A 25,429-nucleotide genomic window follows, 5' to 3' on the forward strand; every position below is an offset into this window, starting at 1 on the left:
TCTTCGGGCTCCATGGGTTAAAGCCTGGCTACCGGGCCCTTGCCGTCGTGCCCCCCCTCCGGCTCTGTAGCCGGGCGTTCCCTCATCCGGGCGAGGAAACGCCAAGGCCAAAGTTTTTAATCATCATCGGGGTCTTAGTAAAAATGCTGCCACATAAAAATGTTTTCCAGACGTCGACTGAAACTGATCCCAGTAAACCTTCAACATTTTCTCCTGCTCCAATCAGAAACGTTGCATTTTCCTCTGATTGTTTGTTATCAGTTTTCCGCTGCAGCGTTTCCCACCGCTGTTCCTCCCACCTTTTGTTTCTGGGTTTAGATGAAACTGATGAGACTTTAAAACTCACCACAGATTCAGGCTGCAGATGTTCAACACATCTGGTCAAAATAATTACACAAAGTTTTCCAGTAAAGCAAAACTTCACCTACTTTCTTAATGTCTGTTTTTCTTTTAACCCACTTTATTCAATTTGTAACTCAGTCTATAATTAAATTACTACTATTACTCTTTCTGTTGTTTTCCTTTGTGTTTTGGGTTTTATTATTACCAAATGTTTTACTCTGATTTGTTCATTGTTGTTAGAATCATTCCTTTCTGTTTCATTTCTTACTTATTTCTCGTCTTCATCCCTCTGTGACATTTGCTTTGTTCTGTTGAATAAGTTTGGGACTTTTTAAACGTTTATCATTTTGAGTTGAACTCCATGTTGCTGCTGATGAGTTTTCTGTTCGTTACTCAGATTGGACTCACCTGGATCTGTTCTCGTTCTCCAGCTGTTCCTCGCTGCTGAATCTTCTGTTCATTGTTTCTTCCTGGATTTTTCTGTTTTGCTCCTCCAGTTTTTATGCCGTCCTCATTTTAAACTTGTAAGTAAGTTTTCCTTGTTTTTTGTTTGTCAGCTTCTGCGTTTGGTTCCTGTTTCTACTTTTAAGAGAACAACCAACAGTAACAAAATGTACAGATTATCCAAACAGTGGCAGCAAAGTTTGGTAAAAAGTGTAAAGTTATTATGTGAATAAAAAGGGGAAAACATTACTTTAAATTTTCTGAGGTTTCTGTTTTCTGAAAATATGTAAACAGTTTTTTATTTCTATATAAATAAACCAATCAGGACAGGCTGCTCCCCTCTTTGAGATTCACTAGATCACAGTCAATTAGTTAAAAGTTGAAGCTTCATATTTTTGTCAGGACTGAAGTTTGCAAAATATTTTTTTAAAAATGAAACTGAAACTCTGGGCCTTCAGTGTTTGGAGACATTTCAGCCGTTTCATCATGGAGAGATGAGTAAAACTAAAGGGACAGTTTAATGTCGTAATGTTGAATATTCAGCATTATGTTGATCTGATCTTTGAGCATCAGGAGGAGGATGATCAGAAACTAACTCCGTATCCAAACTGCAGCCATTTCTCCTGGATAAGAAACAGAAACTCCTTCACTTCACTCAGAAATTTGCCCCGTTGAGTTGATCTACATTTTAGGCCCCAAATAACAAACAACAGTTAGTTTTTCCAATCAAAATAGGAAAGAAACCAGTAGAAATGTTGACTCACCTGTTGACACGTTTACCTACAGACAGTAGGAGGCTGCGGTCATGGTACATTTATATTAATTAAAATACATATCTCATCAAATTAAAAGTATTTCTGAAACAGAATCACACATTTCTTCATTTAAAATGTTTTTATATGTCTGATGTAATATTTTAGACTTAAATGTCAGTTTCATTAACTTTAAACTGGAAATAATCGCAGTTTGCAGAAATGAAACCAATAAAGTGGGTAATCAATCTAAAGAATGTTTCACTGTGTGAATTAACGTTCTGAAATAAATCAACTTTTAAATAATATTAAAATCCAATGAATGTAACTGGAAATAAAAGTAGGAGCCTTGAGGAACCTCATATATAAAAATCACATAACGCCAGAGAATTTCATGTTTGTCAAATAAATTGGTGAAACCAGGAAGGACGTTTTTAATCCATCATTGAGTTGAAAATACGAGAGAAACTTTAGTTTTTTAATGTCTTTGAAACATTACGTGGTTCACTAACAGCTTCCGTCTGTCGGAGGATTTAAAACGGTTGAGAAATTCAAAATACTTTTAAAGGTCCAGACTTTAATAATCTGTCCCAGCTGAATAAGAGGTGAAAAACGTTTGACTGTGAGAGTTTTACTGTAAGAGCTGCAGGAGGGATGCGTTAGCCGCAGGTTGATCCGCCACATCTTGACCTGATTTCAACAACCACAGGGGACTTTTCTAACAGTTCCAAGTGTTATTGAAAGTCTCACACCATTTTGGTTCTGGGCTTAGATGCCAAAGTGCTTCAAACGATTTCAAACTAACAATATTATGATGCTGCTTTACTATCAAAACTCACTAGAGAGTTTTCCTCTGTGTCTCCCACATCCTGTCAGACGTTTATCTAAAGTTTCCAACAGACTAAAGCTCCACCTCCTCGTTCTTTGGCTTATTTTCTCCCCTTCAACCAGGAAACATGCAGCTTGTTCAGAATTATGTTTATTTTTGAATGAAGGGGCTGATTTGTTTTTTGCAGATTAAGTGTTATGGAGTCCTAAGTGCAAAGTGAAGTTGTTAAGGTAAGAGTGAGAACCAGCTGTGGTGAGAAACAGGTTAACACATCAACAGTAGCAAATAAAAAACCTGAGCAGTGTTATGGTCCTCCAAACAACCAGCACCACCACAGAACTGGATCCACTTCAATCCCACTTCATTCAGAAACGCTGACACAACGTGATCAATTTGTTGATTCCCTGAAATTCTAAATTTGCTCTCAAATTGACATTTTTCACATTTTTTTCCTTTTCTGTCTCAACTGCTTCTAAAATCAGCTCAAACATGTTTTAAAACCCAGCCCTTATTCCAGTCCTTGTGTTTGGAATAAGCTTTTGCTTTTTGGTCTCTGGAAAAGGAGTTACATCAGACAGTCACTGTGCCGTTACCTAGCAACCGAAGAGGAGCGCTAGCACATTTGGTTGGCTGGTTTCTCACTGTTAGTGATTCAAAGATGCATGGTTGTAAAACTGTGCATCTGTTTGCAGACATTTTCAAGTGCAAGTGTAAAAATTGAATTGGGTTGAGAGTTCATAGTCTAACATACCAAATTGCTCACGTTTCTTGTGACCAATTCCTTCATTTCCAGAATCCAAATGGATACTAGTGTGGAAAAAAAGAATCTGTTTGTAACAGATCAGGCTGAGACTCTGGCAAACGGCAAAGAGCAAATTCTTCACTGCATCCGCGGATGGAAACAGCACTCTGCAAGTTCTGGACATTCAGTTACAGAGACACCTTTTCTTATACAGGTTACGTGATAACAGGAAGGGAGAGTCCAACTTGTACTTGTGTGATAACAGAGTTGGAAGGGTGTAACCTAACAGTCAGGTGGTAAACGTCCTCTAGTTCAAATATGGGAGTTTCCAAAAACCAGGTTTGCTAATGGAACAAGTTTTTATGACTAGAACATTGTCAAACCAGAACACCCAGCAAATGCATCAATTTCTTAAAGCTGGTGATATTCCACAGAGAAACTTGTTGAGATTTATTCCATCACACTATTATTCTCTGAACTTTCTGTTCTTATCTGGTATCAAACACTGAGGCATTGTCACTGCAGCTGCTGCAGGAATCCTCTGACTGGTCCTGCAGAAACTCTCTAATCTACTTACTCTAACAGAAAACATAAAGGAAACAATAACAAAACTATGTTTCTTTAACTCTAGCAAGTGAGCAATCTCCCGCTAGTTAAGGGATGAGACTTTTGCTTCGATCCTCGTAGCTCAGCCATTTTCAGTGACGGCAGGATGGGCAGCTCCTGATGGACATGGTGAACTGAATCTCTCCAACTCTTGGTCAGTTTTAATTCACCTTCAGTCTTATAAATGACTGGTGGCCCAAAGATCCCAAATACAAGCTGCTAATGAATTTATACACCATGGTGAGACTCCTGTAGCCTTCATGGATTTAAACTTTAACTCAAAGTTAATCCTGGCCGTTCCACCGTTTTAAAAGAGTATTTAGTCAATTCGTTTGGCTTCAACATGTTTTGATTGTTCCTCTTTAACCATGACTTTATCACCCTTTTTCCGTGAAACTGAGCTGGTCCATTTCTCTTAACTCCGTGGCTTTCTCTACTTCCGTTGTAGATACCACAGAAGTAGGGCATTGGTTTTGATAGCACCTCAGATCACATGCAGAAATTGAGTGTGCAGCTGCAGCAAGAGATGTTTTTAGCCTGAGCGGTCGATGCCTCTGTCTTCATCTCAACCTGTTGGTAGATTTAGTTTTTGATGTTGTTGTGCAGTTCAGGTCTGCTGTAGAACATAAGTCAGTGTTCATTTTTCTGTTTACGGCTTTTGAGAAAACATTTGGAGACAGCATAACATATTTTATTGACATTTAGTACTTCTTTCCTTGCCAATTCTTTAAAAAACTGTTTTTCTTGAAGATATATCACAGCACCATATAGATATAAGTCGCCAAAATGATTTAAACTCCGTCTTTTCAGAACATGTTTGTTAAAGAATTCTCATTAAATTGGTAATGAGATGGTTTAAGTGTTGGAAAGAAGTCTGTCACTGATTTATAAATTAAACCTCTTTTTTTGTGGGCTCTAGTGTCCCTTATATGACAGCAGGCTGACAGGAAAGGGGAAGTGAGAGGGGAGAAGACATGCGGCAAATGTCGCCGGGTCCGGGAATCGAACCCGCAACGGCCGCATCAAGGACTCAAGGCCTCCAAATGTGGGTCGTGCTAACCCCTACGCCACCACAGCACGCCCCCAAATAATACATAGTTAATAGTTGATTTAAAATAGTTTTAATGGGCAGCAACTAGTTGGGGTCTGCCATGCAAAGCAATGGCAGGAACCTGTTGTTATGCACCTGTTACCGTTAATGCGGCTCAACCCGCTGAATGCACCCCTGCAAAAGAGGAATCAAAACGTGCGGCTTGATTATCACGACATTGGAGATTTTACTTCTGGTGGGATTCTGAGTTAACATGGTGACAAAAAAGCAAAAAACGCTTTTTGTACTAAGGACCTCACCAGCTGCTCCATTATTGTGTATGGGGACAGACTGGATGCGTCATCACAGCTGCCAGTTGATGGCGGACAATTAATCACCATGGCAACAGAGCCAGCAGTCGCAACAGCTCAAACAGTCCGTCCGGTGCGTGACTCGTGATTGGTTGAGAGAGGAGGAGGAGGGAGGAAGAAGGACAGCAGAACCGTGACGTAGAGAACGGAGGGTGAGATGACAAGAAGTGAAGAAAACTCTCAAAGGAGTTAAAAACTGGACAAAAGTAAGAAGGAGGAGGAGATTCAGGAGACTTGGAGGAGCTTGGTCGTCGCGAGAGGGACGGGACCAGAGGAGCTAGACGCAAGTAGTCCTGACGAGTTTTGACCTAAGCTAAGTGAGCTAGCCACTTCACCACCACGTGTTGAACTGCAACGCTCTCCATTTTTCTGTTAGATAAACATGAATGAGTGGAGTTTGAACCTCCTGTAGTCCTAAGATCCCACCTGAGCTTTTTACAGTGCGCGGTTCTGGCGGGTCGCCGGTTTATTAGCCTTTTTGTGGTTTCACAAACTGAACAGCTGATGGGTCACCGCTGGCTGACACCAGCAGATGTTGAAAAATAAAAAAACCTCCTACATGGAGGGTTCAGGTGGTGTCAGACATCTAGAGGTCGAGAAGGTGAAGCAACAATATTTGCTTAATTTCTACTCTACTTCGGATAGATTAAATTCAACTAGATTAAATTAAACTAGATTAAATAGTTTAATCCACAGTTTTAGCACGAGGAAGAGCAGCAGATGTCAGCCGACAGGTGACCCATCAGCTCTCCAGTTCAGGAAACATCAAAGAAGCTCCTAAACCGACGACCCACCAGAACCGACACGGTAAAAAGCTCCACCAGGATCCAAACGGCTCTTAGAACTACAGGAGGTTCAAACTCCCGTCATTCATTTTTATCAGAAAAAGCGCCAAACCACCAACTAAACAAAAGTAAAGTGACCAATAAGATTTCAGCTCTGGGTGCTCACCCTCACACTTGGACGCAGCATCTTGTGCTGTTGTGATGTTTTGGCACAAAAGATTTTTTTTTGTTAATAGTAAAGAAGATTAAATAATAAAATTTTTTACTTAAAGGAAGATCTCAAGGTTTACAGAGTCTGTGCAGCCGTACAGCTGCAGACGCTGCTGCCCTCCGATAAAATCCTGCAGGCGTCTGCGCAGTTCTGAACTTTAATGGTAGGAAAGAGTTTTACACAAAAAGCTATTTATTTTAAAAGTTTTTATCATTTCCTTTCTTCAAACTCTAAATATAAACAAATGTTATTACTTTAATGTAAAAAAATTAAATTAAATCATTTCTTTGGCGGTGCTCCCTGATGACAATGGCTATTTTTAGAACTGGCTCTGTGGGCGACTGACAAGGTCCCCTTGGGCCACCGGGGGCCCGCGGGCCCCGTGTTGGTGACCCTGTTTTACAGTGCAGAGCCACACTGGGCAGCGTGTTCATGCACTGCAGTGAGTCCGACTCTTTCTACCCAGAACCCATCGGTTCTTTTCGGGCTCTGTGGGTTAAAGCCTGGCCACCAGGGGCTCCCCAATGCCCCCCCCAGGCCTGGCTCCAGGGTGGGGCCTCATGATGGGGCCAGCAGAACCACTGTTTCCAATGGTCGTTTTCATCATCAGGATCTTTGGGCTGCACTTGGTCTGGTTCCTCACCTTGGACCCGTCTGCACTGGGGGGCCCAACCAGAGGCATGAAGCCCCCACAGCAAGACTCCTAGGATCACTGGGACACTGAAACCCCCCCACCACGATAAGGTGGCAGCCCATGGGGGGGATGTGTGTGTGTGTGTGTGTAGGTGTGTGTGTAGGTGTGTGTGTGTAGGTGTGTGTGTGTGGGTGTGTGTGTGTGTGTGTTTGTGTGTAAATATGAAGTAACCTGTTAATTATGTAAGAAAGAGAAAATGAGAGAGGAAGAAAGTTGTTTTTTAAGATCAGGAAACAGATTCTGATCTTTGGTCCAGTTGAGGTGAAATGAATCTTTTTAGGTTTTAAAAAGATTTTTAGGCTCTAATAAAGTTTTTTAGGCCGTTATTTAACAGGATGAACAGGAAGTTGGAGGAGAGAGAAGGAAACGACATGCAGCTGATTCCCCAGGACTGGGAATTGAACCAGGTTGACAAACAAAACCTAGAAGTAACGTCCTAATCAAAACATCATTTACAGTTTTACTATAAATCTGGTTAAAAAATAACTGAATTAGACATTTCTTAGCCCCTTTTCCTTCTCTTTTATACAAGCAGGCAGCACTAAGCTCAACAACACAAAAGTTTTATATTTATTACAAAGTATTGATTTAAGAATCGATTTCTGATTAAATTCTCTGTTTTCATGCTTTCATTGATTCTTCTTCTTTTTAACTTTTCTACAGTTTTTCATATTAAATTGCACTTTTTGTTAAGTTTCTTATATTATCTTGAATCTGTATTTATAAATAAAGACTAACAGAAAGATCACAGTAACTGTTATTTTTGATAAAACTGTTTTTTCTTACAACAAACAAACCAGATAAAACAAGTTTGATCTTCTTTATGGTCCAGATTATTAAATTATGATCAGATTAAACTCTAATCTTCAATTAACATCCTGGAACCTGAAGAAACCCAAACCTGTTAAATCAGCTTTTTAATGTTTGGTATAAAAACAAAAACAGGATTTATCAAATAAAAACTGGAGAATGAACTGAACTTGTGTTGATCCTTGCTGGTCATGTTGACACTCAAAGAGCTTCACACTACAGTCACATTCACACACATTCACACACATTTACACACACATGCAGGTCGGAGGGCAACTTGGCACTAAGTGCCCTGGGGCAGCTCAACATGTGGCTGAGGAAGCTGGAATCGAACTTGCAACCTTCTGGTCACAAGACGACCACTCTACCCGCTGAGCCACAGTCACACTAAAACAGCCACTGCATGATCCTTTTATAATCTTTTTAAAATACAGATTTAAACAGTTTAATGAGCTACAATTCAGTGCAATTTAATATAAAAAGTGAGTAGAAAAGGTCAAAGGTCAAACCATAACAGCACAAGTACAGAGAAAATAAACAGAAATCATTATTATTATTAAATTAAAACATTTTAACTCTTAAATCAATACGTTGCTATAAATATTGAGCCGAGTGTTGAGCAGCACTGAACCGTCGACCACAAACCCAGTGGAGGGAAAAGGGCTAAAGAACGACTGACCAGTTAATCTGACCAGTTAATCTGACCAGTTAATCTGACCAGTTAATCTGACCAGTTCAACAATAAAACTGAACTTTATGGTTTGGAGTTTCTTAAATTCTTTTGGGTCGATTTGCAGCGACCAACTGACCTGACCGACATGTTTTAGGAGATGTGGGGGAAACCGGAGCACCCGGAGAAAACCCACGCAAACACGGGGAGATCATGCAAACTCCACACAGACGGTCTCTGTGAAGACGCAGCGCTACCCGCTGCACCACCGCGCTGCCCTCGTTTTTTCCAATTGGGTTGGGAAGGGATCTATTTTATAGTTTGTCAACAGGGAAAACTTTTTAAATTTTAAATTTGACGGAGCGTGGCATGGCGCCCCGTTCACAGAGGATACAACCTCCACACGTTCGATTCCAGTCCTCGGTTCGATTCCTGCACGTCTTTCTCCTCCTCTAAATCTCACAATCAATAACTTCAGACTTGTTCTTGATTCTCTTCACTGTTTTCTTTCTTTTTCGGTTTTTTCCACCGCAGAGTGTTTTGGACCTTTTTCCAAAATGACATTTTGGAATTTTTCTTTTTCCGGTCCTCCAGGATTTGGGCCAATAAATCCCGGAGGATTTGTTGGTCTCTTTCTCCAGAGATCTTGGTCTCTGCTGAGGATTCAGGATCTGAGGAACAACCTGATAAAGGTTCTCCTGAGATTTCCTCCTCTGGAGAAACTTCTGGACTGGAGATTTTAACCGGGTCATTTTGGTTCTGAGAATTTTCCTCCTCTTGGGAAACTGTGAGATGTTTCTGGTGGAAATCTTCTTCCTCAGCTCTCTGACTGTCGGCCAGCAGTAAATCATCTCTTGATGTTTCCAGGTCATTTTTCAGACAACTGATCTCTTCCTGATGTTGTTCTGCTTGTTGTTTTATTGCAGTAATTTCGGTTTCGTACCGACAGTTCAGATCTTGGTACAAACCGTTTACCTCCTCCAGCTCAGTCTGGATGCTCCTTTCCTTCTCCTGCAGGAATTTGATCTTTGTTGTCGTGTTTTCCTGGAGGATGGCATATTCAGCTCTCAGAGTGTCCAGACTCACTTTGTCCTCCTCTCTTCTCTCCATGTGATCTTTTCTCTCCTCCTCTATCTGGTGCTTGTAAGTTTCAACTTCCTGTTGTAAACTCCTGATCTCTGTTTCAAACCTACATTTTATCTCCTGGTGTGAAACCTGAACCTGATTCAGTTCATGGATCATCTGTTTCTCTCTGTTTTGCCAGATTGTTGTTTCTTCTGACATGTTTTGGAGGAGCTCCTCCTTCTCTGCTCTCAGTTTGTCCAGACTCATCTTGTCCTCCTCTCTTTTCTTCAGGTGAACTTTTCTTTCCTCCTTTATCTGCTGCTGAAGTTTTGTTAGTTGTTGCAGTGCAGAAAGTTTTCTCTCTTGGATGATATTCTCTTTCTGTTCTCTGTTTGAACGAGTGATTTCCTCCTGCTTTATCTTCATCTCGTATGTCTCGACCTGCTGCTGTATTTCCATGATGTTTCTTTCAAATCTACATTTTAGTTCCTCATATGAACCGTGAACCTGATCCAGTTCCTGGAGAATCTGCTTCTCCCTCTTCTGCCTGATTGTTATTTCTCTGGATGTTTTTTGGAGGAGCTCCTCCTTCTCAGCGCTCAGGTCTTTGATCAGCTGCAGATTCTCCTTCTCTCTTTCCATGTTGGAGTCTTTCTCCTGTTTCAGCTCCTCCTGATATTTTTCAGAGTCTTCCTTCAGTGTAGAAACATCTCTTTCATATTTACTGTTCAGTTCCTCATATGAACATTTGAACTGAATCAGTTCTTCTTGCAGATGTTTCTCACTGGCTTGCAGGAACTCGATCTTTTGGGACATTTCCAGAAACATTTGGTCTTTTTCAGCCCTCAGGTTCTCCAGCAGTTGTTGTTCCTCCTGAAGCCTCACTTCATGAATCTTTTGTCTCTCTTCCTCCTGCCTCAGCAGAGCATCATCAGCTTCTTTCTTGGAGCTCAGCTCCTCGAAGGAAGTCTGGAGTTGGTTCAGTTGTTCTTGCAGCGCCGCACTTTTCTTTCTCTCAGCCTGAATTTCAGCTACAAAAGCTTCCCGGCTGAGGAGGTGGGCCACCTTCAACTCCTCGAAGTCTTGCTGTAAGGACTTCTTCTTCATGTGTTTCACGTCGCTGTGAACCTTGGAAGCAGTGACCGCAGCATTAAGGACTGCTGGGTCACTGAACTTCTCTAATCTCTCTAGTTCCCTCTTTGCATCTTTGGCCTGGTTGATGAATGTTTCTTTGAGATCTTTCTGTTTTTTTAACTGGAGTTTCGTCTCTTCCAGTTCGGCCTCCAGGTGAGACAGTCTCTGGTTGTCTTCAAACCTTCCTGCTCTCTCCATTTCCAGGAGGTAGTTGAGTCTCTGGATTTCCCCGTGGAAGACAGTCGGGTGTGCAGGAGGGAACCTGCCTGGGGGGTTTTGCTGGCCTCCCCGTCTCCAGTTGGATCCCATCGATCCACTGTTGAATCTCGATGAATGATGAGACATTTTCTCCAAACTACAATCACTAAAATCGTTGATCTGTAAACTTCTCTAAAGGGCTTTGCGAACGTCTGAACTGGTCAGTGTTACTGCGAGCAATGAAGAATATGCAGAATTGTGTTGCATACAATTCTGCAGTTGATGACATCACAGCCTGTGACGATGACATCAGAGTTTTCATTTGCTGGTGGTGTGACATCATTCCACCACCAAATATCTCACTCTTTATTCTTGTTTACATTAAAAATAGTCCAGGATTCTCTTGTTTTTATCCCAGATATCAGGGCATCAAACTCATTTCCATTTGGGCCAAATTAAAACCCTGAATGTTCATAAAGGGCCTGTTGCTCCAGATCGTACTGATAATTAAAATATCAATATATAGGTGTTTCAGCATTCAATATTTCTTAAAATAACATAATATTGAACATCTTTTCACACTAATCAGGATTGTTTTTGTGGTTTTCTGCAATCATCACAGATTTTGTGGTGCTGATTTATAAATATTTGTAAGGAATTTTTACGATATTTGAGCTAATAAATGATGTTAAATGTGATCTTTTATTAATCACTCTATCGGTCATGCACTATGACTCTGGTTAGCCTACAAACCTCGGTCTCAGTAAAGTGAACTCTGGTGCGGTTCCAATGAATATGTGAATGCCACTCCATAAGCAGGAAGTGGCATTCTGGGTAAATGCAGCCAAAACAATCATGCTAGTCTAGAGAGATTGGAAAAAATGTCTTGTGATCTTTAGACCCAGGAGAAATCCTCCAACTGTTAAAATCTGATGCTGCTCCATTGTTCTTTACATTTTGTGAAGGAGAAAGTTGCGCTCAGTGTATTGTGGTTTCCTTCAGTGGTTCTTGGTGCAGCGCCCCCACAGGTGAGGAGGGGAACAGGTTTTTCAAACTGTTTTTCTTGTTTGACTCAGTGCAGCGTGAAAGAGAATCACAGCCGCTGGAAATAAAACAAATAGAGCAACTTTGGGCTGCACAGTGGTGCAGTTGGTAGAGCTGTTGCCTTGCAGCAAGAAGGTCCTGGGTTCGATTCCCGGCCCGGGGTCTTTCTGCATGGAGTTTGCATGTTCTCCCTGTGCATGGTGGGTTCTCTCCGGGTTCTCCGGCTTCCTCCCACGGTCCAAAAACATGACTGTCAGGTTAATTGGTCTCTCTAAATTCTCCCTAGGTGTGAGTGTGTGTGTGTGTGTGTGTGTGTGTGTGGGTCCGCCTCTCGCCCGGAATGTAGCTGGAGAGGAACCAGCAACCCTCCTGACCCCTTTAGGGTCCAGGGTGAACAGAGGATGGATGGATGGATGGACGGACGGACGGACGGACAGACCCCAATCAAACAGAGTCTACTGGACTATCAGGTGTGAAAACATCCAGAACCCAAACGCCACCGGCAACGTTAAAGCAGACCTTTAAAACTCACTGAAAGGAGTTTCTACTGCAGGACGTTTTTATAATCCTGTTCAGATAGAGGTCACTGTGGCCAACTCTCCTCCTCAGCTGCTTCTCCTGGACGTTTTGTAGATTTTTGGATCAGCTGAAGAGCTTCATATCCAGTTCAAACTTGATCTTAATCTTGTGGTTTGGTTGGTTTTACCGTCGGATCTCAATGTGTGAAAGCAAACGGCTGTTGCTCCAATCAGCTGCTGGTTTCTACTGGTTTACCACAGAGCGGTTGTTTCTCTCTCCTTTACCAGTCATTTCATGTAACAGTGACTGTCAGCCATTTTGATTTAATGTGTGACTGGTTCTCGGTCCGGTTCTGCTGTGGATCAGTTCATCACTGATGAGATATTTTACAGTCCAAACTTCCTGCTGTATTTTCACTTTCCTTAGAATTTTACAACAACAGAAAAACTCTTACAAGAGAAATTAGCAGGTTAAACAAAATGTGGAAAACGATCATAACAATGAATAACTTTATGTTTATAGGTTTATATCTGCTTTGTCTAGTTCTGTAAACGTTTCTTCAGTTTCTATGTATAAACTGGAGCTCCTCTGGTAATTTTTAAATCTTCTTCATCTTTTCTTGTTTCTGGGTTTTATTTTCAACCATAAAATGAATTATTATCTGTGGTCACATTCTCTGCAGTCGTTGCTGCAGTTTCCTCGTTTTCTCAGCCATTTCTTCATATCATCACCGTTACTATGAAATGTTGTATAAACTAACTTTTTTTCCACCAGGGGGTCTTTTTGTGGCTCTAGTGTTCCTTATATGACAGTAGGCTGACAGAGAGAAAGAGGGGAAGACATGCAGCAAATGTCAGTCAGGTCCGGGAATCGAACCAGCGACGGCCGCATCGAGGACTCAAGGTGTCCAAATGTGGGTCACGCTGTCCGCCACGCCACCGCAGCACGCCCATGAACTAACTTTTTAATTTTAACTTTTATTCTTAGAAAGTTTCTTTCCTCTCCCCAGTAAAAGCCCAGATAATTCCTGGTTCTCATTGCATTAGGATTTAGCTAAAGATTAGGGTGATGGCAAAGAGGCCTTTCAGAGCTCAAAATGTCAAAATACCAAAAACACATGAAAAAAACTACTCATTAATAATAAGATGGGTTTTATTGCTTTAATGAAAATGTATATATTGTATGGTAAGAACATTTTGGAAACTGAAATTTGTAGTAAAATATAAAAGTTTTTCTTAATAATCACAAAACATAAACATCCAGTGGGAAAGGTTTAAAAACAGTTTTTCTCTAATCCTTCATTTTCCTTCAGTTTGTATGAAATAAAGCAGATTTTAATGGTTTCTGGTCAAACTGAAGTTTAAAAGCAGGAAGAAAAAAACAAACAAAAAGTTTTTCTGCGTTTCCTCCTGGAACTGATTTAATTTCTGTTTCCTCCTGATTTCATTCTTCCTCCTTTTAAACTGAAGCTGTTTTATGTTTAATCTCATCTTCTGCACGATTAAAAATTACTTCTCAAGTTCTGCTTGAAAAACATTTTGAAACGTGGAAGTGAGATCCTAAATGATTGAAATATTTCTGTTTGGAGTTGAAACGTCCTCAGGTTTCGCTGCCTGGCTGCAGATTTCCCCTCCGTGTCGAAACGGTTCCCCTCATTCATCAGATCGTCTGCAGACACATCAACATAATCTCCTTCGTCTCTCAACTCTTCACTTCTCTCTGTCTCTCAGCTGCCTAGTCAAAGTAAAACAGACAAAATGGGGAAAATTGACGGATGCCTGAAGGCTGTTTTCATCTCCTTCAATTGCTTGTTTGCTGTAAGTAAAATGTTTTTCTTTGAATTTTAAACTATAAGTAATTTTTATTTATGTAGAAATTTCAGCTAATATTCTGTTCAAAGCACTTAGAATATTTAATAATTAATGAGGCCAGCAGGTAAAAATGACTAAATATTTAGATTTTTACTTCTTAATTTTTCAAAACTTTTAAAAAGGGAGAGCAAAGTAGAACTAGAAATGACAAAAATATTCACTTCCTGTTATTTTTGTTTGGTTAATAGTTATACATATTTGTGCTTCTCTGATTTTATTCATTTTTCAACTTTCCTTCCCAATTTTCTGATACCTAAAAGATGCATTTTAATAAATTAGTTTCTTTCTTTGCATAACGGTGACTATTTATTTAGTTATAAGGAATTTAATTATTTGTTTTTCATGCATTTTAAATTGTAAGAGTCACTGCATATCCTTGATAAAAATGAATAATTTTTCAAAGGCAACAGTTTTGTGCATGTTGGGTCTATTTTAGTTCCCAACCTGCAAGGAATCAACCAAAAACACAAATTGCTTTTCTGCAGAAAAGGGAAGTTGAGCCAGACGCGGAGAACCGCCGTCAAACACTGTCTGTGGTCAACGCCGTCTGCTCTCAGTCCCCAACTGCCTTTTATTATGATTACAAAGGAAGAGGTTGGCTTTTTCACACAATGGATCAAAGACCTAAACTACAGGATGATCTGGAACCTTCTGTTGACATGCCCTTACAAGGACACAAGGCTGACCATTACCAATCAGTTTCACAGGAAGCTAATAAAACAATCAGCCAATGACCACAGCAGCTAAAAAGACAAGAATGTATAGTAGATTGATCAAATCAAATCAGCTGAGGACACAGGAATGTGTAAATGTTTCTAGCCTCCAGGCAAACATCCTAAAAACAGTTAATGATGTACTACAAAGGAAATAAACTAAGTAAGAAGCTAAGTAAAAATCACACAGAATAATAATATGAAAACATTACCTTAAACTCATAAGTAAATGAACCTAGATTATTTTTTCTAACAGTCCACATTAAACTGTCACTTTAATCTTGACTGTTGTTTAAATATTTTTGATGAATTTTAAATTATCAAATATTTTTATGTCCAGTTTCATTCAGTTTAGTTTTTAGCTCTGTGTTGCCCTCTAGTGTTTTAATGTAGAAATGACAAATGTAGAGAAAACTATTATATTTTCTTCCATGTTAAAATTTCATTTTTTGTAAATCTGAAGGAAAATAAAATGTTTCTTTCTGTGTTTTTCTTGGTTTTATTGAATAAACTTGTTCATTCCTTTCTTTCAGAGTTTTGGATGCCTGTTGATCTGCGGATTGATCCGTATGAGTCTCAGTGGCTATAAGGTAAAACACAAAAACAATAGTTTAATGATCTTTATTTTGGACTAATGATTCACAGATTTCTTTCTTTTGAGGAAATGCCGTCTTGCTGCTGCAGCCTGGAGACGTAAAACACGTAAACGATGAGTGAAAAAGTCTCTGCAACGACTCCAGGCTGCCAATTATTTAATACAGTGGAGAATAGAAAGTTGGGGAAAACAAATAAACTTGGCTGAATAATCTGTAAGTTTTTGTGTTTTTGCTCTCTTTGATCAGATGGAAGGGCTTGACACCCCAAGCGTGATCTGGCTCTGGGTGTTTGCCATTATCACTCTCCTGGTCTCCTTGCTGGGGAGCCATGCGGCACGCACCGAAAATAAATGTGGCCTCAAACTTGTATGTACAAGATTTCACCAAATTTACAAAATTATAATTCTAAGTTGATCAATAATTCAATAATTATTCGTATTGTTTTCTTTGCAGTTTGCAGTTTTGATGGGGATTGGAATGGCCCTCATGCTAATCGTTGGAGTTGCTGCCATTGTTTTAAAAGACAAGGTAGTTATTAAAAAGTCAATGCGGTCTGACGTTAACATGCGGTCTGACGTTAACATGCGGTCTGACGTTAACATGCGGTCTGACCTCACAGTTTGCTGCATCCAATCACTGAAAGAATAACCAGGTTGCTAGGGTGACCAAACGTCCGTATTTCACGTCCTGTCCCGGGCGTCCCGGGATATTTTTTGAAAGTGAGGAAATGTCCTGTTCGTGGTGTCGCCGTCTCCCGGTCCAACGTGTCGTGGTGTCGACACGTTGGACCGGATCTCTTCCTGGTGCGGAGATTTATGGCTTACTGGTATGTTACCAATTTCCTGTCAGTAAATAAAATCAGGCATCGGTTTAGGTGTATTTTATCAAATCTCTTGTGGATGTAGAAATGCTGTTAAGCTTTTAGCCTTTAGTCCAGTAAAGTGCTGATCTCAGACCTATGGAAAAACAATAACTTCTTTGACGGCCCGTTGTAAACCCAGAAAGGTGAACTCGGTGTTCATGGATCACAAAGGGAAATGCACATTTTCTGCTGCTTGATTGTTATTAATATTATTTTTTATAAGTTATGTTTAATTAACCTGAGTGGAGAAGCAACAACTGCTCCTCATGTCTGTTGTTGACATGCTGAACTCAAATATCACCAAACTGAAACTATTATAAAAATGAAAACAATGAGGCATAAAAAGAACAGGAAGTCTCCACTGATACCATCGCTCATTAAAATATCCCAATGACAAAAAAATTACATTTCCTAATTGTTTTATCTTGTATGTGTTTTGTCTGTTTAATTTTAGGGCATGGAAAACTTTCAAAGTCCTGAAGTTGCCCAGGAGATCTTGAAAGACGAGAAGAAAAAACATCTTCTGAAAACCCTGCAGGGACGGGTGAGACTGAAGGGCTCCCCCTGGTGGTGTTTCAAAGGAAGCACAGACAAACCTTTTTAATAAAAGACAGTATGCATGTCAGTGATGGACAAATAATTACATTAAAATTACAGCATCGGTAATTCTTTTGTTCCAGAATGTAAACTGTATTGTTGTAATGTATAAAAACCAACAACTGTCCTAATTTTAAATTCTCGTGTTTCAGGTTCGGTGTTGTGGATGGACTGGAGTCGAGGACTGGGGTTCAGACATCCCTCAATCTTGTCGCTGCACACCTTCATATGGACCAGAATGTAAATCCAGCCTACTGGTGAGCTTAAAGAGATTTAATAATTAATCTTTTTTTAAAGAATACGCTAATTATCTGCAAATCTTTGAACATGTTGTCGTTTTCTCATAGGGCTTCTCATCTGTCTACTCCAAGGTATTTAGTCAAGCAAATTTCACTTCACCATTTTGTCAGATCTCCAACCCATAACTTACTCTCAACTTTCTGTTTCCAGGCCTGTGGTGAAATTGTTAAGGATTATGTTGAATATTATGCGAAGATTGGCATATGCATCATTTTTGGATTCGCTTTCGTTGCTGTAAGTTCTGATCATATTCTCTGTCATCATCTACAAACAATCATCACTGCACAGCAACACAAATCCTTTAACACTGAAACAATTGAGAAGGGAGACAAAAAAGTTTTGGTCCTAAATTGTGAAAATTAAAATTACATCTCTGTCAACAATTAGATTGTAATTTTTTCTTCTTTGGGAGTAAGAGCACTGGCTGCATCTGCAGGAAATACAGCCTTAAATAAAGCTACTAAATAATACATGAACACAATGTTTTTATTTTGGAGAAATGGTGGATTAAAAACCATCCAACTTTAGTCAAGAAGGAAAATTAGGAGCCAAAAAAAAAGAAAAAAGGCTTTTAGGCCATTTTAATATAAAATCCAAGTTGGACACCAGCAGTTACAATGTTTGAATTGAACATGTGGAGATTCTCTCATGCTAACCCCCTCCTGCTAGCCTGCTAGCTCTTAGCTGAGCTACAGCTGGTTCACCACAACATAGCCTGGCATGAATGCTAAAGCTAGTTAGCGAAGCCACCAAGGACGGCAGATAAACAGGTTTCCTGTAGAAAGTTGTTTCTCTGCCATCAGCTAATTTAGCAGCGAGTACATGAGGATGATTGACAGCAGTAAGACCCTCCTTCTAGCTCTCTTTGTTTTCTGCAGACAGCAGCAGTAGTTCAGGGACGAGGTGGAGGAGTATCTATCACAACAGTTTAAAAAAATAAATATGTTTTTGTAAAAGTTACTGCAGCTTTAACATGTTTAAACTAACATGTCGTGGTTCAGTATTTGGTGTAGATATAAAATTACAGTAAATGGGTGTGAAACAACAACAGCTGTACAGGTTGGAATTGACTCGAGATATTTATTTATTTATTGTTGACTTCTCACATCAAATCCAGAGGAAAACATGGCAGCTAATATGTTTCACCAAGCAGCGGCGCTTCAGAAGAACAGCAGACTGAAAGTCAGTTCAGGAGGAGATTATTCTGAAACATTTAGAAGAAATCCAGCAGTAGAAACACATTTCTGCACAGCAAACCCAACAGGAAGACCAGAACCTTCCTCTGGTTCTGGACTCATGTCTCTTCTGACCAACTGTCCACTTGTCCTTCCAGATGATGGGATTGATCATCTCCGCTAAGATGATTAATCAGATCAGTCATCACGACAGAGTCGTCATGCCAACCTTTGGATTGAAGGCTTATTGACATCAACCTCCAAGTCTTGATGGGTTTTATTGAATGATGCTCAAATATTGCTCAGATTCTTTCTGTTTAATCTTTATTTTCGCAAAAATGTTACCAAATAAAATGCTTTGCAAACGTTTCCACACTTTGTGATGATTCTACCATAAATATTGTATTTTATTGTGATGGGTTTCCTCTCTAACACACCTGAACCGAATAAACAAACTGATCCCAGGCGTCACGTTCAGAAATAAACACGGAGCTGTTTGGAGAAGTTCAGGGTTTTGTGTTGGAGTTTCATTCCCACTGCAATGCTTGTGGCAGTGCAGTGGGAATGCTGGTGGTCGGCTGTACTGCTGACCACAACCAGTGTGGCTCTACGCACTTTACAGCTTTTGGTGTCTGCTGACGGATGCAGTAAAAAAACTGCAGCTGTCGGGCAAAAATCCCTCTGCACCTAAACTTAAGAGTTAAACTTAAATTTGTTTTTTTGGGTTTGCTGAGTTGCTCCGTCCAGGACAAACATCCGGGACGCGTCTCCCCCAAACTACTGGGAGTTTAATCTTTCAGTCGTGTGCAAGGCTGATGTTTGCACCCTGGCAGTAATTTATTTTATTGTGTCTCCTGTCATGTGGACAACATCCTGTCCACATGACAACATGTAACATCTGTAACATCTGTCATGTGGTTTCACATTTTTATTAATAGTTTTTGAAAATGTATCATGTTTGGTTTGGAAACCCCTTTGATAGAAACATAAAGTTGTGTATGATTGTGCATGTGAAGAATAAACGTGTGTGAAGTTAACAGAGCAGTTCTGTTCTGTAAGTTTTACAGACGTTTTCAGCCTTTTACAATCTACATCTAATAGCTGCTAATTTCTGTAAATTGCTCTCATCTGATGTAATCAGTTCTCGGTCCTCTACATCAAAACTGAACAGTAATTGTTACCACATGAGCTGGTCAGAGTGAAGTATTTGTATATAAAGTGAGTCTAAACTGAGAGTTTTACTGTAAAAGCTGCAGAGGGTTTGTGTTGCTCCAGAACGCCACAACCTTTTTTCACCAGTTCACACACGACACTTTTTCCATGTTATGCTTGTAGTATTTCATCCTACACACACACACACACACTCACACACACACACACACACACACACACACTCACACTCACACACACACACACACACACACACACACTCACACGCACACACACACACACACTCACACTCACACACACACACACACTCACACTCACACACACACACACACACACACACACACACACACTCACACGCACACACACACACACACACACACACACACGCACACACACACCCACACACACACACACACACACTCACACTCACATTCACACCTAGGGAGAATTTAGAGAGACCAATTAACCTGACAGTCATGTTTTTGGACTGTGAGAGGAAGCCGGAGAACCCGGAGAGAACCCACCATGCACAGAGAGAACATGCAAACTCCATGCAGAAAGACCCAGTTTGGAAATCACCATTTAATGTCAGCACTCTGAGTCCTGACATTATTCTTGGATTTATTGGTTTAATCTCAAAACTCTGACTTTAATACAATAATTCTTCCAACTTATAATTTAAATGCAGAATTCTGACTTTAAACAGAGGATTTTATTTTTACTATTTGCCAGTAAGTTAAATACATAATTCTGATTTTAATCTCAGAATTTTGACTTTAATCTGGGTATTCTGACTTTTACCTTAAAATCTTTACTTTGCTCTCAGAATTAAAGTTCAGATTTGATCATCAATATAATTCTGACTTTAATCTCAAAACTCTGACTAAATTGTGAGGAAGAAATGCAGACACTGAAGTGTGTTCTTCTTGCTTTAGCTGCAGAATTAAAGGTTTTAAATCCTCATTAACTTCATAAGTAAATAAAAGCAGTGACTCTCTCTGCTCCTGGTATCTGGTCGTTCACCCAGAATGTTAGTTGTGTTATTTCAGAGTTCCTCTGTTTTACTGCAGTGGCTGCAGAAAGCTGGATGTGTTGGATGTGAACAGAAACCATCCAGAACTCCCTGCGGTTTTGGCTGCAGATGTTTAAATCTCAATAGATTCTTCTAAGGAACCCTGAGCTCATTTTCCCTCCTAACTTTGTCCAGTGGCCCTTCAGACCTGAGCCAACCACAGCAGATAAACTGGAGAAACTTTTCTCAGTCTGTCCAGCATAAACATCCATTATCCTTCATGTTCTCTTTGCTTCTCGTTGATTTCTTTACCTTTTATGGATCACTGTCAGACCGTTTCCCTCCAGTGTCGCTCAACCTCTTTCCTGCCACTAATTTTCTCTAAAAAATGCATCTGCTTTCCAGTGAACTACCCAGGATGTGATGTCATTTTGTGCTGCCCACCCATATATTTGTTGGCAGAACCGTCCAGAACCGTCCAGAACCTGCAGCATCCAGAGCAAAGATGGGGAAAGTGAACTTCTGGCTTAAGTTAGTTTTTATCCTCTTCAATGTGTTCTTCATGGTGAGTGCAAGGATTTATGCTTTCTGATTCTTTGGCAGCTTTTTAAATATGCAAACCAAACAGTTACTTTTCCAGCAAATTAGTGCAGTTTTAGGAAAAAATGTTTATTTGTTAGGATCTTTATTAGTTTAGATTTCACATTTACACACCACACTTTCTTTGAAATTAAAAAAAGAGAAAATGTTCATTTTAAATCTCTGTTTTTTGGTCATTTATTCCATTCCTGAATTGTTCAAAATGCAACAGGTTTTTGTAGCAATTTAAAGTTAATTTTGTCTCAGAAGAGTTTCTGGTAAAATTATTATGTTTTTGATTAAAATAAAACTTTTCATAAAATGTTTCAGCTCTCGTTTTTCAACGAGGTGAAAAAAGCAGCTAAAATCTAAAATCTGACAAAAATCTAACAACTTTAGATTTTTGTCAGATTTATTTTTAATGTAAATGGAAGCGGAACTTTTCTCAACTCTTTGTCTCCCTCTAGTGTCTTTTTGTTGCAATTACGTCTTCCTGATGCAACCGCGTTACCTCCCTTTAAAAACTCTTTGCAATCCACTTTTAAAGTCTTATTTTACCCTCAAACCCTAATTTAACAATTCAAAAAAGGGTTTATCGTTTTCATTTTATGTAATTTGTATTTAACTTTGTGCTCCCAGGTCTTGGGGTTCATGATGATATACGTTTCCGTGAAGTCCGTTTCCTCCAACTACAAGGTAAACATCAACAACGTTGCTGTTACGCATCAGGTTAGATGGAAGAAGAGAAGCAGGTAGTTTTTGCACACAAGGAGTTAAATTCTCTATGAATGGCGCTGCTATAAATCATCATGTAGCCAGAAACTCTGGGATGTTTACGACACGCAGCGAGTTTTCAAAGCACAATCAGCTGCTAAATACAGGAAATGGACTGGAAATTATTTTTCTGCCATAAAATTTTAATGAGGTAAATGTTACAATACATTCATGTGTTTTTATGACGGTTTTTGAACTCGATTTGCCTGCACTTAAAAATATAATTTATGGGTTATTTGATTTAGCGGCGCCCCTATGGTAGCATTTAGCACATTTTTGCGCCTGTGGCTGAATGTGAGGGTGACTCAGCTGTAATCCAGTGTCTCTGTTGTTTCAGGTTTCTGGATTTAATGGCATCGACCTGTTAAAGGTTTGGGTGTTTGCCCTCATCATCCTCTTCATCGCTGGCCTGGGAATCTACGCCGCCATCGCAGAGAACAACATCGCCCTGAAGATCGTACGCAAAATAATAATAATAATAATAATAATAATAATAATAATAATAATAAGAAGAAGAAGAAGAAGAAGAAGAAGAAGAATAAGAAGAAAAACCTCCAAAATTCTCACGAAAAATGTTAAACTTTTTTGTTTCCATCAGCACAACGTCTGATCTTCTGTTGGTTTGGTTTCATTTACAGTTCGCAGGTTTGACGGTATTCATGATGGTCATCTATCTGGTTATGGGGGTTTTATTCACCATCTATAGAGAAGTGGTAATGTATCTAATATTTACCCACCTTGTGTTTCCCTGGAGTCTTTTGTTCTCCTTTATGTGTATTTATTATTCAGTTAATTATGACTTTTATCTCAGAATTATGACTTTTATCTTAGAATTTAAGTTAGCAAATGATTGTTTAATCTCAAGATTCTGACTTTAATCTCAGAATTCTGACTTTAATCTCTTCTGACTGAACACATAAAGCGTCTTTTACATTCTCACATGCAACCTAAATTATATTTTGAGATAATTTGGTTTCCGTAGTTTTCTCGTTTCAGTCACTAGCTTCAATCCCAGCAGAAGTTTTAGTTGTGGATCATAAACTTTTACCAACTTTGGTCCATCTAACTTTGAAAAGTAAAGTTTTGTGATGAACGGACCGACAGGAATCTGTTGGGAACTTAAAGTACTGGACAATCTTGTTTGTTGTAATTTTTGTGCTCATCCTAATCTGTTCTTCTCTAGTTTAAGGTTCTATTAATGCAGTTTTTCTGACTTTGCAGATAACAGATTATTTCAACAAATCTGACAAAGAATTGATGAATCTCTTGATTAACGGGACCCAGTCTGAAGGAATTCAAAGAGAAGTAAGGATTTTTACCAAGACAAGCTAACAGTTTGTACGTAGTTTTGAGATGGATCAGGTTCTTAAAGTCACCGGTGGTTGCAGGGCAAATGCTGCGGCGTGTTGCGTGCAGAAGACTGGGGTACGAAAATCCCAGAGTCCTGCAAATGCACAGCAACTGGACCGGACCTGAAATCGAAATGCAAACCCAGACCTCAGGTTGGTTACATGCAATCATGTCACAGTAAATGTCAAGCATTTTCAGTGGGAAACATAAAAGATGTACAAATATTGTTCTAAATCTAACTTTGTTTGTGTTTATATAAGGTCCAAATATAAACACAGTGAATTAAAACCGTTAATTTAAGGTCCAAACCTCAGAGCAGGAAATTACGACCAAATGTTCTCCACGCCAAAGCAATGCAAGAATGACCTGCAATACAGGAGGTGTTTGTTTTTGTCTGCATCTGAAATGTTTCAGCTGCCTGGCCGCCTGCTCCAACTAGAGGATGTATGGAAAGCCAAAAGAGCCGTAATTAGAAATATTTTAACAGAAAAGGAATGATTTAACAGAAATCTAACATCAACTAGAACGGTTCATTTATGTTTCAACTTTTGAAACTGAGAGATTTGTAAGTTTTTTTCTGTAATATTTTGGAGATTATTGTCAACATTTTTGAGTTTTTAAGCAATTTGTTTGACTTTTTAACTGCAGAAGTTAACTTGTTTTTCTGAAAAATTTCTGAAATTAATCCAAAAAAATTCGGACTATTTTTCTACCAAATTTTTAACTTTTGAAATTCAAAAGATTTCTTGTTTAACCTCAAAATGTCTTGGTGAACCTTAACTCCATTTTTTTTAATACAATGTGCTATTGAATAAGACTGAATAAAAACAAACTAATTAAAATTTTAGCATCTTTTTTTATTCATTTTTTTAACAATCCACCCATAAATCACATTTAGTTCTAAACTTTGATCTTGGTCCCAACAGGGAACCGAGGGTCCAGATCTGATCTTTTCTCAGGTATTTAATCAGCTTATTTACAAATTGTTCTGAATTCAGTCATCGTTCCCGTTCTGTCATGGTTTTGAAAAGGTTTAATGTTTCTGTCTTTTCTTCCTCAGTCCTGCAAAAACTTATTTTTAATGGCAGTTAGAATGGTTCCGACTGTTGCCATGGCGCTGTTCTACGGATTTGTTTGCATCGAAGTAAGTTTGGACTGGGTTCTCTTTTACCATCAGGGATTTCAGCCTTTGTTTCAGACGTTGCAAATACAATGTAGAAGAATCTACTATTGTTATTGTACTGGTTGAAGGATGCCCCTATATGTTGTTTGCACAGTTACAGCAGAAGTACACAAGAGGAATTAAGAGCAGATATTTGTTGTTTTTCCTCTTGTTTTTGATCTTTAACAGTTTTCTTGTTTTTTCAGGTTCTGCTTCTGGCGCTCAGCTTCCTCCTGATCCATCAAATCAAAAAATCCGACTCTGGACGCTCTTTCACATGAGGAACCTTGAAAGTCACACTTTCTTTCTGTCTTTTCAAGAAAAAATAAATCCGTCATCAACTGACTGGTCCATAAAAATGTTAAATTAGTAAAATGTAAATAGAATCCCACCGTAAACCGAATTATTTCTGATGTTTTGGGCTTTTTGTGATCAGGCAGAGTGAAGGTTATTAGTGTAAAGTAAGAAATCTGAAAATAACCAACAAAAATAAAGTTTTAAAATCATATATTCTTGTCAGAGGTTTTGGCTTTGCTGTGGATTAAATCTTTTACTGAAATATAATCATAATCTGTCCGTTTTAATAGTTTGCATCTTTTAAATGCATTAATGCACAGTGGAAACTCTCTTAGTGCTTCTGCAGAAACATCCAGCATCTTCCTTTGTTTTGGGATTCAGCCAATCAGCACGAAGGAAAATGGAAGGTGATCTTGGATTGGCTGCTTTTTACAGCCAATAGCGTGTCAGCTCGTATTTCAGCTTCAAAGCTGTTTTCTTTTGATAATATGCAGGATAAAAATATGCAGCAGTATTAAAGCTATGCTAAGAAAAGCACTTTGAGTCGCTTTTAGTATGAAGGGAGCTTTATAAGTAAAATTGATGGTTTGAAAAAATTTAATAAAATTAAGAGATTAAAGTCCTACAAGAATAAAATCAAAAATAGTTTGAGAATGTAGTCTTAGTGTTACGAGACAAGGCCATAATATTCTGATTATTGTTTAAACCGGCGGTTTTCAAAGTGT

The 25,429-nt window shown here is 39.2% G+C and overlaps 2 protein-coding genes across 3 annotated transcripts; both read left to right on the forward strand.

Moving 5' to 3' along the window:
- The first annotated feature begins 5 nt into the window (after nt 1-5).
- LOC122826409 (23 kDa integral membrane protein-like) lies at nt 6-24,752 on the forward strand. Of its 2 annotated transcripts, none has more exons than XM_044108219.1 (10): nt 6-866; nt 20,948-21,107; nt 21,761-21,817; nt 22,233-22,352; nt 22,534-22,608; nt 23,117-23,200; nt 23,284-23,397; nt 24,172-24,204; nt 24,306-24,389; nt 24,614-24,752. In XM_044108219.1, exons 2-10 carry the CDS (start codon nt 21,048-21,050, stop codon nt 24,686-24,688), a joined length of 702 nt encoding a protein of 233 aa, XP_043964154.1. In that variant the 5' UTR covers nt 6-866; nt 20,948-21,047; the 3' UTR covers nt 24,689-24,752. The 2 variants fall into 2 exon arrangements, with proteins under 2 accessions (XP_043964154.1, XP_043964155.1); XM_044108220.1 differs by having other exon boundaries at nt 21,005-21,107.
- On the forward strand, nt 13,891-18,729 carry LOC122826408 (23 kDa integral membrane protein-like). Its single transcript, XM_044108218.1, has 9 exons — nt 13,891-14,063; nt 15,364-15,420; nt 15,673-15,792; nt 15,880-15,954; nt 16,743-16,832; nt 17,038-17,142; nt 17,233-17,256; nt 17,336-17,419; nt 18,519-18,729. Exons 1-9 carry the CDS (start codon nt 14,004-14,006, stop codon nt 18,609-18,611), a joined length of 708 nt encoding a protein of 235 aa, XP_043964153.1. The 5' UTR covers nt 13,891-14,003; the 3' UTR covers nt 18,612-18,729.
- Nucleotides 24,753-25,429: the final 677 nt, after the last annotated feature.

The sequence above is a fragment of the Gambusia affinis genome, linkage group LG23 (assembly GCF_019740435.1).
Source record: "Gambusia affinis linkage group LG23, SWU_Gaff_1.0, whole genome shotgun sequence".
NCBI lineage: Eukaryota > Metazoa > Chordata > Actinopteri > Cyprinodontiformes > Poeciliidae > Gambusia > Gambusia affinis.